A 15329-nucleotide genomic window follows, 5' to 3' on the forward strand; every position below is an offset into this window, starting at 1 on the left:
GTTGCCTACAGTTATGTGGAGGCTAAGAATGATTAGGAATCATGTTTTAAGACAGTGTAATATTTGTTAAATATTGAAATATTTGCCAGCTAAGTATGGTACGCCTTATAGTAGACTCTAAAAGATTTATTTCAGTATAAAAATTGAAGACTTCAGTAATATTCTATGTTAATTTGCAACCTATGTTTGGTAGAAATGATCATTGCCATTAAACTGTTGTGTTGTAAAAAAAAAAAAAAAGAAAAAAAAAAGAGACTGTTAAATATTTCCCTGTTATCTAATGGCCAGATAGTGATGATAAAGAAGTTGAGACACACAAGCAAATAATAAAACGTTGGCCACAGTCTCCCATATAAAATGTGAGATCATCAACAAACATTGACACTGCAGTGTGCAAGGAATAAGATCTAGTACTTATACTGGTAACATTCCACTGTTTATTACTGGCCTACTGTGTTCAACTTTTTTTTCTTTTTTATTGCTTTTTTTTAAGAAAATTCTGTCATTAAAAAATCTTTCTATAGTAGATTTTTTTCTTAGAAAATATAGAAAAGAGTAATGTACAGTTATTTTACACATGTGATATTATCCTCTGGCTTTTGTTTTGGAACAGAAATGACTCATTTTGTTCTTTTGCAGCACATGGTGTTACAGAATATGCATTGAAACAACAAACATAAGTCACTACAGCGTAGCAAAATAAAAATACGCAGACTTCATACAAAAAATTAAATACATGCATACATACAATACAGTGCCATGCAAACACAGTCCATTTTGGGAAGTAAATTATTTCAGTTTTGCATTTCTTTCCCATTTTATCAAAATTGTCATGCCTTCTTGCTATACATACATGACATGGCTTTTACATAATGTTGTGACGTTGACTGCAGGTGCTGCAGTAAGTAGCTTGCCTATTACTCCTCATTTCTGAGTAGGGCAATGTCTAGTTGATGAAAGCTATGACGTTCTTACTAGTAACACTTCAACACTTAAGATTACTTTCAAACTCCACAAAAGCAGTAAATCTGTTAATGGTACAGTATGAGTGGTACTTTTTCAACCCATTGAGGACTAAACTGGCTTTCCATAGAGGTTAATGAGTATGGCATGAGAAAGAAGATTCCTTTTCACCTTGGTCGCTAATCTGTTCACAAATATTGATGATTTACACAAGGAGTGGGTATGCCCGTGATCAGCCAGAGATATCATTTTTGATAACTAGTGAGCTGTCATTTCATATTGAATGAAAACCAGCTCAGTCTTTTTACCACCTTTTTTTCCTACACGATCCTTCACCAACGGTGACACAACATCAAATATTTCTTACACATAGTATGTCTCACTGGCATTTGGTCCAGTATGCACATTATACCCCCCTCAGCTGTCTGATTAGCTTTGTTTGCCCTGTATGAGAGCCATTAAGTTTCTAAGCAGCAGCACACAGAAACAAGACAGCAGTGCCCCCTCAATGTCACGACAGCCCAGTAAGAACCAGCCAATCCCCTAAGAAGATATTGACCGGTGCGCAATCAGCCACATCTCTTCACATATGAGGCCTCTCTATCACATGCTACCAGCTGAGATCTGCCTGCCAGAGGTCAGTGTGAGATTGGTATCTGTCAGGGCTGCTGACCTTGAGTGTGTTTGTTTTGGGACTGCAACAGAGATTGTTATCAGGCATCAGCATACCTAGATAATACTGTTTACCCTCTGGGGAGAAGGCAGCCATTTTGGACTGCTAAGATTGAATATTCAAGGACGGTATTAGTGGAAGGGAACGCTATTTTTTTAAAATGGAATGTTATTTTAAGTTTTAGGCAAAATAAACTCAGTTACTGTAGGGACAAAACCAGCTCCAGGTCTACAGGTGGCATTAGGGGGCATTGCACCCTCATTTTTGCCCCATCAGTTTTTCACGCTATTCAGAAGCAGTGTAGCTCTACAGTAAAGAAAGTGCCTCATTGCTTATTTCAAATGCCCCCTTCATTATCTTTCTCTGCAACCAACACTGAAAAACAATACTAGCAACCATTCAAATTAGCGAGAATAATTCATCATTCATGGTGTTTGATTTGTATGCAGGTTGAAACTTTAAAAGTGATTTGTTATAGAAATCCAGTCACACAAAAATTTCTATACACTGTATTTGGCACCGCTGTTCATCAAGTTACTGAGACAAGTCAGGTAACCTCAGTTGAAGCTAGTATCGACATCACATTCAAACCTTCCAATTCTCAGTGCCGTGCTAGTGTCTTTATGTAATTTGATCAAGGTGACATTCATACCTTCACAGAAACGCTCCATTGTTATCAACCTAGAAAGGCGAGTTCAATATTTCAAGCCTTTACGATACTCTTCACTTTTGGTTTTACTGGTCTGGTGCAAAGCAGTTTAGGATTTACTTTAGTCATACTCTAAAACTCAGGCATTCCTTCCTTCCCAAATACTGCTGTAGAACAGTCACTTATTATCATTTCGCCTTCATGTATTTATCATATGCCGCAGCCCACTGCAGTTCCACTTGCCATTGCCTAAGACCATATGTGAACTCTGAAATAAAGCAGAAATACTGTATTTGTCTCCTGCTTAAATTAACCTTGACAATTCTATTCACATGATATAATGTGCAAGATAATTCTTCATAATGGACACAGTGTATGCCATCTGCCCAGTTCAGCTGTTCAGCTATTTTGGTGTATTACAGAAAAGCATGCAATGTGCTTTCGGTCCGCAGTTTCTCCCTCCCACAAAATTTTGGTTATGTTAGATTTTTGCAGTTATCAGTGTGAAGAGTATGGTGTGAAGGAAGCCATCCTCTGCTCAATTTTAATCTAAACACTTTTGTCTAATCACACTAACCGCTTTCACCACCTTCCATAATGAGATATTTCATTTTGATAACTGCAAATAAGTTTGAGAGTGCTTGACCTCCCATGAAGAGGCTTCTATGCTCTTCACTTGCTTCCTTTGAGACAAGGGCTACAGGAGCTGAACATATAATTGCTAAATGGACTAATATATGAGTGGAATTTACTTACAGATTAAGCTAGCATTGGTTCTAGTGCATGGTAACTTGTTTTTTTATATACCAAAATGGCTGGGAAAGAACTTAAGAACCGTGAGCATGTTGCAGGTTGTGCAAATGAGATACACTGTCCAGACTGAAGGACTGAATGACTGACCAATGGGGCTGCTCTCTACTCTGGCCAGCATGGCTGCTATTGGCTGGGAGTTACGAGTGCCCACCCCACTTTATGAGGTCAGAGGACATCTCTGACACCTCTGGACCCTGAGAGGTGCCTCACCACTGGACAGGCCAACACCTCTCATCCACCAATCACTGACGGATACCCACTGATACTCGCTGCTCAAATTACAACCCACTCAGACGTTTGTCACATGATCAGGATTCTCCCTGACTTCGATGCATTCTATCTCCTCCCTTTCCCTCTCCCTCTCCCTTTCCCGCTCCCTCTCCCTCTCCCGCTCTTTTCGCTTGGCACGTTTCTTTTTCTTGTGTCTCTTTTTGGACGGCGGGAAGAAGGTTAGGAAGACGGGCAGGATGACAAAGCAGTGCAGCACCGTGCAGCCCGCAGTGAGGAGAGAGCACTTGAACAGCGTGTAGGTCAGATTGGAAGGCACAAACACCAGGGGCATCATCCCGATCACAAAGCAGGATGCGTTCTGCAAGATGGCTGCCCCGTGCTCCTCCAGTGCCAACTTGATGCACTGCGTCCTAGTGTGCTCGGTGGCTAGCACAAAAGTGTACAGGTGTGGTGCACAGTGATCCATGGCGAAGTTGAGGGTATAAATAAGGCACAGGATTGAGATGCTGTCCATGCCAACGTTCCAGAGGGTCATTAAACCCAAGACGCCCAGCTCCACAGAAGTAACTGTCAGGATGAGCCAGAAGTTCCCCAAGGGGTTGATGACCAGGAAGAAAGTGAGGATGAGGATGGTGAGCACGCTGAAGCCTGAGGTCAGGATGGGCGAGATGACCGAGGAGCTGTAGCGGTCCATAAAAACAAAGGTGGGGTTGAAGGCGATGAACTTGATGCTGTTGATCAGCATCAGCGGACGCAGCTTCTCCAGAAGCTCCACCACCTCCTCGCGCTTTTTCTCTGTGGTCCGCGCCACCAGGTACATGCGTGAGGCAATAATGTCATACTCATCGCTCTCACGGTTCTTGGAGAAGATGATGTCCTCAGTGAAGTGCTGGTACTCCGGGCTGCGCAGGAAGGAGCCCTTGAGGATGGTGATAAAGTCGCTCTTGGTCGACGCGCTGACGTTCACCACCCGCAGGTAGTGGAAGAAGTTGTCCATCCAGGAGATCTTGTTGAAACCGTGACTCAGTGTCTTCAGATGCTCCTGCACCGTGGAGTTCCAGTACTCAATGGGCTCGTAAATGTAAAACCCAATCACGGGACTGTAGTTACTGAAGTATTTCTGCTGGGTCAGAGCATATGAAACGCTCGGAGAGTTACTAGCCAGCAAGTTCACGATGTTTGATCCATCACTGATTTGTAAACATCCCATGAATGAGAAAGAGGCGTAGATGAGATAGAGAATGACGACAAAGGGCTTGACGTAGGTGTTGGTAATCCACTCTGTGTAGTGCTCACGCAGGAAGTGTTGGATGAAGTGATTCTGGTAGGGGACGCTGTCGTGGTGCGTGGACAGGTCATGGCCGTCACTCATCATGGTTTTAAACCATGTGGGCTGGCGGTCCAGGTACTCCACTGAGGGGATTTTGCAGCAGAAAACACTGTGGTAGCGGTTCTGCTCCAGTTGCCCGGCAAACACCAGGCAGGAACCGTAGAAGGAGAAAACGTAGAAGTAATTGACCAGGATGGCAACACACATGCTCTGACAGAAGATTTTGACGGACTCGATGTTGGTGAAAGGGCTAGCTCCCATGCCGAAGGTGATGATGTAGAGAGAACTGGTCATGGTGTAGCACACCATCACATCGGCAAAAGCGTCCGCCACGCGCTCCTTGAAGGGGAGGTTTTCCCTCGTTCTCCTCCAGCCTGCCAGCAGCTCAAACACTCCTTTGGTTCCATGGCCTGGAAGAGAGGAGAGATGACTCAATAAGGTTCATGTTGGCACTGATATGTTAGCACTGTGTACATCACAAATGAGAAGTTCTGGCAATTATTCATGATATGACATAATGTTTGCCTCCTAGGCAAGAAGTTGGTTCATGTCTCAGAAGGATCTCAGAAGAAACTAATTTCTTATTACACTATGTGTAATATGGTGATTGAATGCTCCACATTCCTAAAACTCTATTTGTTTGATTAAATTACTAAGAACTGCTCAGCCATATTTAATCACAAAACACACATTTTAACAGATATAGCCTGGAGAGAAGATATGACAAAAATATCATTGTGCAAATATGCATTAACAATTTTACTGTTACTACACAGATGCAATTAAAACACATGAATGCGCTGCTGAACAGTTTCAGCCTGAGGAAGATATGGACTCTCCTTCGTTCTTCATACTTGAGTGATGGTCTTATAATGTACTTTCTACCATGCATCAGTAAATAGCATCCAAATCTGTCTGCACCAGGCCCATTCATGTGAGTCAAATCTGTGGGATTTCTCACCAATCACAAATATAGACATGAATACACAACGTTCAAAAGGCATATGCTCCATAGTGCAAATTCTCCCACACAGGAACACCCGCACACCCACACACACTGTTCATTTGTAAAGTGCTGGAGCCATATTTCTGGCAGGGGGGGAAAACTGCTGTGAGGAAATGTGTTATGAATTTCTGAACACTAGAATAAATTTAACGCTCCTCCACCATGTAAATATTTCAGTAAAAGTGGATAGTGGATTTGGCCCCACACTTTTCTGTGCCAGCACCAGGTTTTAAGTATTCCTTCAAATCTACCAGGTGGACAGGGAAGTAAGAAGAGGGGGAGGGTTGCTACCCTTGACAGCATTATAAATTTTCCCTTGTTTGACACAGAGAAAAAAGTTAATTAACTATAAAGGATTAGGCCAATATAATGAGTCGGGTAGATGACTCTTCCTGCTTTTAGTTTTATTAAGCTGCGCTGCAAGTCAATTAGTTAGTGTCAGTTGGTTTAGAGGGTGTGGAGGGAAAGGAAATTCACGCCCCTGGTTTTATCAACATTATACAGGGGGCGTCTGCATGCATTTCCATTCACCGGTTACCAAATAGGATGTTAAGTAGCGTGTCATTTTCTAGACGTGATTGAAAAAACTCTGGGATTCATTACAGTGATTGATGGCAGGCAGGTGTAGGCGGATAATAACAAAGAGCCCATCTGGTAAAGCATCCCTGGTTAGTATTATTACTAAAGCCACTTTAGGCGGATTCTACTGCCAAACATCTATCAGTACCAATACATTAACTAGTCTTTGCATTACAAAATTTATATATATAGACTTAATGTAACTGAACTCAATTACACAGTCATTCAGTTTAAGAGCTCCCTTTGTGGGCTTTCAGACACAATAAAACATTTGGAAAACATAAGCAATCACAATGATTGGCAATGGCATGCACATCGATATCCATCAATTATTCAGGATACTGAAGTGCTCCATTTTCAAGTGGCCTCAAATAGATATATCCAGTTTACAACAACCAGGATAAGCTCTGAAGTATTAGTTAAATTTACACATAGTTCAGAGTATGATGTATTAGGGAAGAATGGTTATTAATTCTCCCTTTGTTTTTTTATTTTCATGTTAAACAGACCTGGGTTGAGAAGCAATGAGTCTGTAATTTCAGTAATACAGTTTGATCAAGTCTGCTCTCAGGCAAGAAAGATCTTCCATTTTATCAATGATATACGAGTAACCACTTGGGAGATTTCGCACCTACCTTGATGTCTATCTTTGAAACTATCCTGTCTCTGAAAAACCTCATCGCGTAAAAACGAGGAGGCAACAGAATCCCAATTAGAGGTGATGAGTGAGAATCAAAAAACAGCAACGTGCTCACTGGGGTGATATGTATTCAGGCCCATATTAAACCAATGGGCAACATGTTTGATCTAAACATCGAATACAGCGAGGCGGTACAACTGTGTCTCTACATGTACTCTCTACAAAGTGTTGCTTACTCACATATTTCCCCCCAAAAATCTATACCTAACAAAATGTAGGAGGATGTTTGAGAATTTATGCTAACAAAGGGAGTACAATCCCTCTTCGTACCTCCAACCAAAATCAAATTGTCTGCTGCTTGTATAGGAGAGTCTGACACGGAAGCCTCATGTTTCCTTTGGCTATGTGGTTTATCCTTTGGCTGACAGCTTGATGTTTGGCTTGCGATGTTGGAGATGGTTTGATTCCAGGTGTTCTTACATCCAATATGCAAAAAAAAAAAAAAAAGCCTGACAAGGGTTTGTGGACAATCCAGGCGCTTGCTTCAATCAATGAGGAAGTAAGGGAGAAGAGGAGAGGAGCACATGGCTGGAAGCATGACTGCCACTCAATGCTAATCAGCTTTGGAGCTAACTGTGAATGTTCTGAATGTCTGAATGCTGAAGGATGCAAAACTGAAAGTCAAAATTTTCACATTGACTGTTAGGAATTACAGATGGAGGGAGGAGGAGGGACGAGGTATGACAGAGAGAGAGAGAGAGAGAGAGAGAGAGAGAGAGATCACATACATCCCTGTTTGAAGCCATGATTATTGCAGTGATAAAACTAAACCACCATGCACACACACACACAATATGACTAACATCTTAGAAGCTTCCAGTCTACAGGGACAACCAGACTCTCATTTTCTCTTGCTCTCTCTCTCTCACCCACCCACACACACACACACACACACACACACACACACACACACTAGAACAAACACACTCACACACACGTACACACAACAAATAAAGCACAGTCTTTCTCTCCTTACTCTCTCCCTCTCCCTCTCCCTCTATAGAGGTCTTTCAGGTGATGTAACGCACCCTCTGGCGGCCATTGGAGGGCCAGAACAGCTGATTGCTTTTCTAAACCTAATTATGATTGAATAGACATGAATTTCTGTGCTGGTTTTGACCGGGAACTGATCATTTTGCCTTGATACATCTGATTGATGCTGAGATAATGATTTTGTGCTTAGTATGTTAGCTAAACATAGGCTATCTGGTTATAGCTAACAATCACTGCCTTGTAAACACATAATTTGCATACTTGCTATTGTATCAAGTAGTGGTTAACATGCAAGTTAACATGTGGTTGATTTGCTAAATTAGCCTGTTGGCTAGAACACCAACTGTTATGTTAGCTGAGTTGACGCTTTTCAAGCTACAACTCCTCCTAATGCTTTAGTTTCGAAAATTTAGACACAAATGTACCTTTTCAGACTTAATTTTTACTTTTATGAATTGAACTACAGCTACACCACAACAATCTTTTTCTGATATCTCTCTTTTTCTTGCCCTGTTGCCAGCCAGTTCTCCCTCCACGATAGCACCATCCTGCTGGGAGATCTGTGATGCAACTGCAACCCATATTTTTCTCACTCTCCTTTCTCACTTCTCACTAATGGGGGGGTAGCCTGTGTTGTGTTTGCCAGACACTATGTGGCTGGAAGCGGGGAAGGATCAAGAGAGAGAGAGAGAGAGAGATGAGAGGTTGTAGCTCAGACCGGAGGGATGGAGAGGCGTTGTGTCTCCAGCCTCTCCCAGATGCAGGTACAGCGTGGATGGATCTTAAGAGGGCAGTTTGTCACCGGCTCTCCTACAGACTGTTTTCTGCTGAGAGGAGAGGTGGAAAAAACAAAACAACACCCTGGTCTTATAGCCTGCCCACGGCGCACCTATAATGGAGACCCCGGCTGCATTTGTCCTCCCCTCCTCCCCTGGCCCGCACCGAAAAAGGCTCTGAGTCATTAAACTAAATTACTGCTCTAAAACTTCTGTGGCACGCAGCCCCCCAAAACACATCCATCACGGCGCGAGAGAGCACGTCGGCCGCACCCGCCTACCGTGGATCCTTCCAATCAGAGTGAGTGTAAACCACGCCGGTTTGTCACACGGGTGGAGATGACAGAGGAGCCAATATTGCGAGGAGGAGGTCCCCCCGCCCGAGAGTGAACCAAACTCAATAAAAACAGATGAGGAGAGTGAAAGCGAGGACGAAATCAGGGCGAGCGAGGGAGCCCAAAAGCAATCTTCACGTCCAAATCAATATTTTGGTAATAACACTCTTTAAAAACCCCAGTCTCCTGAGCGATGCGCTACGTGCTTTTCTTGCTACCTTGTAGGAAACTTCTCCAATTCAATGTGTGGGACTATTCATTTCTTAATTTCAGATGCAGATTTCCCTGTGCTGGCTACATTATGCTGGCCTGGCTCAATGCGGCTGCTGGTTCATACTCTGGTTTTCTCTGGAGGTGAGGTAAGCCTGCTGCAGTGGATTACATAGTAAAGACTACTGAAGGACAAAGGGAAGCCCTGATGAGACACATAGAGAGAAAAATATACAGTGAAAGACCATACAGACATGCGGCCTGTTTGTGCTAATGCTGCATTCATACGGTGACCAGACGTCCCGGTTTGTCCGGGATTGTCCCGGTTTGTCCGGGATTGTCCCGGTTTGTCCGGGATTGTCCTGGTTTCAAGATGGGTGTCCTGAGTCCCGACAAATATCTGTAAAACACTAAAATGTCCCGGTTTTCAACATTCACTCCCAAATGGTCCCGGTTTCCACCACAATTAAAATAATAATAATAGTATTATACTTGTTTTCAGTGCTTACATAGACATTTATCATGTTGTGTCCTGCTCATTATTACCTAACCCAATCAAAAAACATTAACAATGCACAATGTTATTATACAGTTTTAAAATAAACTATGTTTTGGTGGATTTTTGGAGACAAAACATCATTTTTCATTTTGCTGAGGCGCTGCCCATCATGATGAAAACGCCTATGGTGCGTGCATAAGCGCATACATGTGCGCGTGCATGAACGTGCGGTACACTTAAGGGTCCCGGTTTGGGGGTTTGAAAATGTGGTCACCCTATGCATTCAAGTACAAGTCCGATTTATGGTCTGAACGAGTTTCTGGCCAAGAAGTGCTACATGAACACCTTATTATGTCGAATGATCAAGACGGAGAAATCGGGATTGTAGATGCAGCATGAATTGGTGGAGTTGTGACGTAATCGCTCTTTCCAACATGGCTGAACAGAGGCAAGGCAAGGCAAGGCAAGGCAAGGCAAGTTTATTTATATAGCACATTTCAGCAACAAGGCAATTCAAAGTGCTCAGTTCAGAGCACAGAGTCGTACGTGAACGTAAGATATTTCATACAATAAAGCCCAAAATGAACCATAAGTACAAATTTGAATTTAATATATGGATGTTCCTGATAACTACAGTGCTATGACATTGAATTTCCTGTGGTGTGTACATGCATAATCCCATGAAATAGCTGAAGATTGCTTGCTAGCGAGGCTATCGCTAGCTCGATTGCTAATGTTAGCCTAGGCAATGTGTGTAAACAGTTGAGGAAATGTTCTCAAATTTAATGACCATAAAGCACATGAATGCAAACTAGTTGTGACGTATTCAGAGAAAAGTATGACCCGACATCACTTGAATGCAGGTTAAGAGCCTGTTGTGATGGACATCATGTGGTTTTGACGGTCGCTGCCATGTTGCCCTGTCCTGGACTGTCCTGACCGCCCAATGAAGGGTGAGTTTCAGATGCTTCCCTATAGGAGCATCAGAGTGCAATTAGTGAAGACCAAGAAGTCCAGGGACTCATCTATTCCTCTGGCTATGAAGAAACTAATCCACTCAGGAAGTCGACTTTTCATATTGATGTTTTTAAACATTGTGATGCACTTGGTATTGACATATTTTGTATAGCCCATTCTGCGGTTTGGGCACTTTGTCATGGTAATTTTAGTACTGCTGGCAGGAATGCGGATTACAGTGATATATTCTCCTGTGGAGAGCTGCTTGTCGGCGGCTTGTCAAGTGCTGTGAATGCCTTGGATTGATATTTGTCAAGTAGGTGTTTTTACATTTGCTGCACACAGATTTTCCACATAGAATAAACTTAACTTGTTTAAGCCTATGTATGTTTATAAAACAATTTGTGATACTTTTTTAAAGTCGATAACTTAGGCCCTTGGTTGACAAAACACTAATACTTTTACACAATGTGTATACAATGTATATTATAGAGATATGAAATGATAAACTTCAGTTCATAATTTTTTTGTTTTTTTTGTTTTGTAAAATATTTTTTTTCTCAGTTCCTATTAGAGGACATACAATGTTTATGTTTCACCTGCAAAACCAAAGAAAACTGCTTTGGTTTCTGATCTTTTAGTTTCAAAATGGTTACATTTCAAACTACTTTAACTCAAAAAATCTTTTTAATTTTTAATTTCAAGCCCTGAATCTGAGTTTGCTGGTGCTGCAGGTTACTCTCTGTGCATCACAAAGATTGTCCATCCTGTGACTGATCCATGATTATACATAGACAGAGGCATGCACATGCACACACACGCACGCGCACACACACACGCACACACACACACACACACACACACACACACACACATCATCCTGGATAATACGTGCAGGAGCCTGGCTCGGTTTGAAACAGATTCTCTGAAATTGCCCCCGGGTGTGAAACAGCAAATTTGGTCATTTGCATTTTCAAGGCTTCTCCTTCTGGACGAAAACCTACTTAACATTAATTGTTGAAGCATGTTGCTGCTGCTGTTCTGCGGCAGAACCAGAAATTCACATCTTTGCTTCCTCCCCCCTTTCTGTCTTCCTTTCTTTATCTCTCTCTCTCCAGCAGCTTGGTTTGTTGCTACAACCTTGAGGACCCAGACGTTAAAACACCAGATAGACAGTCACTAACAATATGGCAAAACTCAGCAACTAGCTTAACTGCTTCTTGAAATCGTATCAAGGCATGACATTGTGATTATTTTTGTTTTTAGGTACGTGAGCTGTGAGGATGTGTGTATGTGTGTGTCTGTGTGTGTTCATTTACAGGCTACTGTTTCTCCTTGTGTGTGCCTGTAAATGCATTACTCACTACCCCTTCACCATCAATCATATACTGTAATTTCACACTAAAATAGCACCTAAAGCACATGATCGATTCAAGAGAGTTGCACCACAGCATCTCAAGAAAACTATCCAACCTGTTTAACCAGATAGGAAACATACCGAACTGTGCTCGTGTGGAAACCTGGAATATTTCACTTAACATACAATTTATCACTTATGGAGCCGATGACAAGAAAGAGTCATGAAAGCTCGTCCTATCTGCTTTTCCACAGCAGCTTGACACATCGAAGTGAAATTATGGCTGCACAATTACAGCTACAGCGATAATCCTGACTATTTTGGTAGATAATACGATCATGATTATTAATTCTGATCATTAGTCTCGATGACTTGCGGACCGCACTTATTGTCTCGTATATCAACTTCTCAGATGTTTTCATCTACAGCAGGCTTCTAAAATGAAATAAAATGTTTCAGTATTGATATGTTATGACAATATTTTTGGATTATTAATTGTGGAAACTAAAACTACAATATATGATTATACATCGTTATTTAAGCCATAAATTTAATGCCTGTGCAGTGCTACAAATCAATTGTGGAACACATTACGGTTGAGTCCTGGAGGGATTGTGGTCTAATTCAGTCTGTGATGGGATTTATCCACTTGATAATCCCAATGATATCCCCAAAATCCCATCCTTCCCAATATAATCAAAGCCAGGTTTACTGTGTACGCACTTCCCCTAGACTATGGCACAAGGGACAGTTATATCAGATCCTGTGTCTTTGTAAAAGCACAAGAGATGTTGATCTTGCATTATGCATTAAGTGTTTGTCTATTTCTGTTTTATAGCGTTTTGTTGGAGCAATGCAAAGCTGCTTGGGGTTTGACTCAGCTCTACTTAAGGGTTGCTGACTCTATTTGGGACAATAAGGAGTGGAGAAGGCCTTCGGAGTGTATAAATCCAAGAGTAATTTATTGGATGCAGTTCTGCCATAAAGTTTTACTGTCACTCTATATGGGGTCAACAGATGTCGTACCGCAGTGAGAGCAGAGAGTACTTATGATTCAACCCAACCACTGGCATGACAGGCAGGTGGGGACAGGTTTTCATTTAGAGATATTGCTTTTTTTTTTTTTTTTAACATAGAAGATGCTAATATATGAAAATACCAAGGAATCTAAACCCTTGGCAATGGCCAAAACAAACCAAATCAGTTGGATTTATATGCTTTTATGGCTGATAATCTTGATTAATTTGCTAGATATAATAATTTTGGGATCAAAATGATTGTATTACACATTTGCCATCTTATTTTCTATTGCCTATTTTCAACTTCACTGGCTTCAGTAAAACTTCAGTAGAATGAAATGTTTCAATATTGTCGACAAAACCACCATTCTCTAATTACTAATTGTGGAAGCAAAACTCTTGATATACAAGTATAAAATATTCATTGTGCATCCCTGTATGCAATGCTTCTATTTTTCCCTTTCTCAAGCTATTAATGTTGCACCTAATTGTCAAGGAAGACCTTGAACAAGACAAAAAACATTGCTTTCTGTCTCTCAGCTTTGATGTGAAATGACTTAACAAGCAATCAGTGACATGCAACGCACTGAAATACCTCAAAAGACCAAAACATACAGTCAAAGGCAGTATGATCAGGACTGAGAACAACTCTTTTTTTCTGTTGACTCATCAAAAATGCAAGGCCTTGCTACTCTTTGATGCTATATTTAGCGCTGTAAGAGGGGTTCTGTTGAGTCAAGACCCCACTTCCTGCTGACTGTCCAATTAAAAATGGATTAGCCCCCAACACACCTGCTCATCGATTCTCATCTTTAAAAGTGGCTCTCATCCCGGTCAATAGTGGAGCACTTCACTAACTAGCACAGAACACAAAGGGCAAACACTGTGAGAGGGTGAAACGCACTGCGGAGCATGAGGTCGATTGTTGTAATGAATTGTTTTAATATGTTCTTACACTTCTGAATGCAATCACAATAAAATTAAAGTCCTTAATGCTTTAGTATGTAATAAAACCAGTTTTTTGTAGTGAAACACTGTGCCTCTGTCAGTCACAATACAGACTGTTTTAATTGAAAGTTACACAACATATAAATATTCATTGATGTAATGGTAAATAAAAAGTTGGATAAACTACAAGCTCCAGTCAGTGACTTGCCATTATAAGGCAAACGACCACCAATACAAACAAAAAATGACTCTCAGAAAACCATTAATTTATGCTTTTGCCCTCAAAGACTCTATCCTCATATAACTATATAATCAGTTTGACGGTACTTAATGATGAATATTATGAATTTATATCAGAAAGATGTATACCAGCCTACAAAGATGGTTAAACTCTATTTTATAAATAAATAATAATAAATGGGTGAATGAGTTTAGGTGGGTTTACCCTCCAGTTTATATACTGTACATCCATGAAAACAAATCAAAAACCATTATAATAAATATTAAATAATGATGCATACTGCTGCAGGACAGGATACCATTCACTGTATCATTTAAAAAATACACAAAATATAATTTTTCTCATCTGTTAATATAATTTTTTCTGGATACAGGGTTTTCATCCAATAGCGGCTACACATGTATTACAATATACAGTACATCATGTCACCATGGCAAATTGAAGAGACAGTGCTAATCACTGTGTATCATTGTCTGTCTTCTCTCCCCAGAGCTGAGCAGAAGATTGCTGTTGTAGCATGATACAGACCTCAAGTGATCGGCCGCACTGCCCTCAAATCCCCTTAACTCCCCGTCACACACTGCAACGGAGAATTATACAACTGGCCGATTAATGACATGTAATATCTTACGCTTGGGGGGGGGGGGGCTCAGTAAGAATACCTCTAAGAAGCTCAGTAAGAATACCTCTAGCGTTGATTAGAATCCTGTTGGATCTCACTGCATACTGGTAAATCAATAGATTGTAGATCAACCATACAGTATACTATGCTGCGGATTAAATACGTAGCATTTGAGAGAGGCTCTGTGAGATGCACTGACCTCTGCTTGAATCTGTAGGTGTGTGTGTGAAAAAGAGGGAGGAATGTGAGCATGTGCGAGAAAGCGAATGCACATAAGAGAGAATGTATGATGTGTCGATATTATGCTTTTGAACCTGTCCGTGTGTGTTTGCGCTGCTTACCTGCATGACATAATGTGTGATTGTGCATGTAGGTGTGTGTGTGTGTGTGTGTTCATTTGGTGCATGCGTGTGCCCATCGGCAACATG

General features: G+C 41.3%; 1 protein-coding gene across 1 annotated transcript in view; it reads right to left on the reverse strand.

The window, feature by feature from the left end:
- Positions 1 to 3387: 3387 nt before the first annotated feature.
- ptchd4 (patched domain containing 4) overlaps positions 3388 to 15329 on the reverse strand; it is a 31723-nt gene continuing 19781 nt past the window's right edge. Inside the window, exon 3 of the mRNA XM_071520683.1 lies at positions 3388 to 5069. Coding sequence (XP_071376784.1) covers positions 3388 to 5069 — 1682 coding nt within the window. The remainder of the gene's footprint in view (positions 5070 to 15329) is intronic.

Source organism: Centroberyx affinis, unplaced genomic scaffold (assembly GCF_046629955.1).
Source record: "Centroberyx affinis isolate AG114_WGS23_722 - 3 ecotype Tasmania unplaced genomic scaffold, CSIRO-AGI_Caff_v1 ptg000820l_1, whole genome shotgun sequence".
Lineage (NCBI taxonomy): Eukaryota > Metazoa > Chordata > Actinopteri > Beryciformes > Berycidae > Centroberyx > Centroberyx affinis.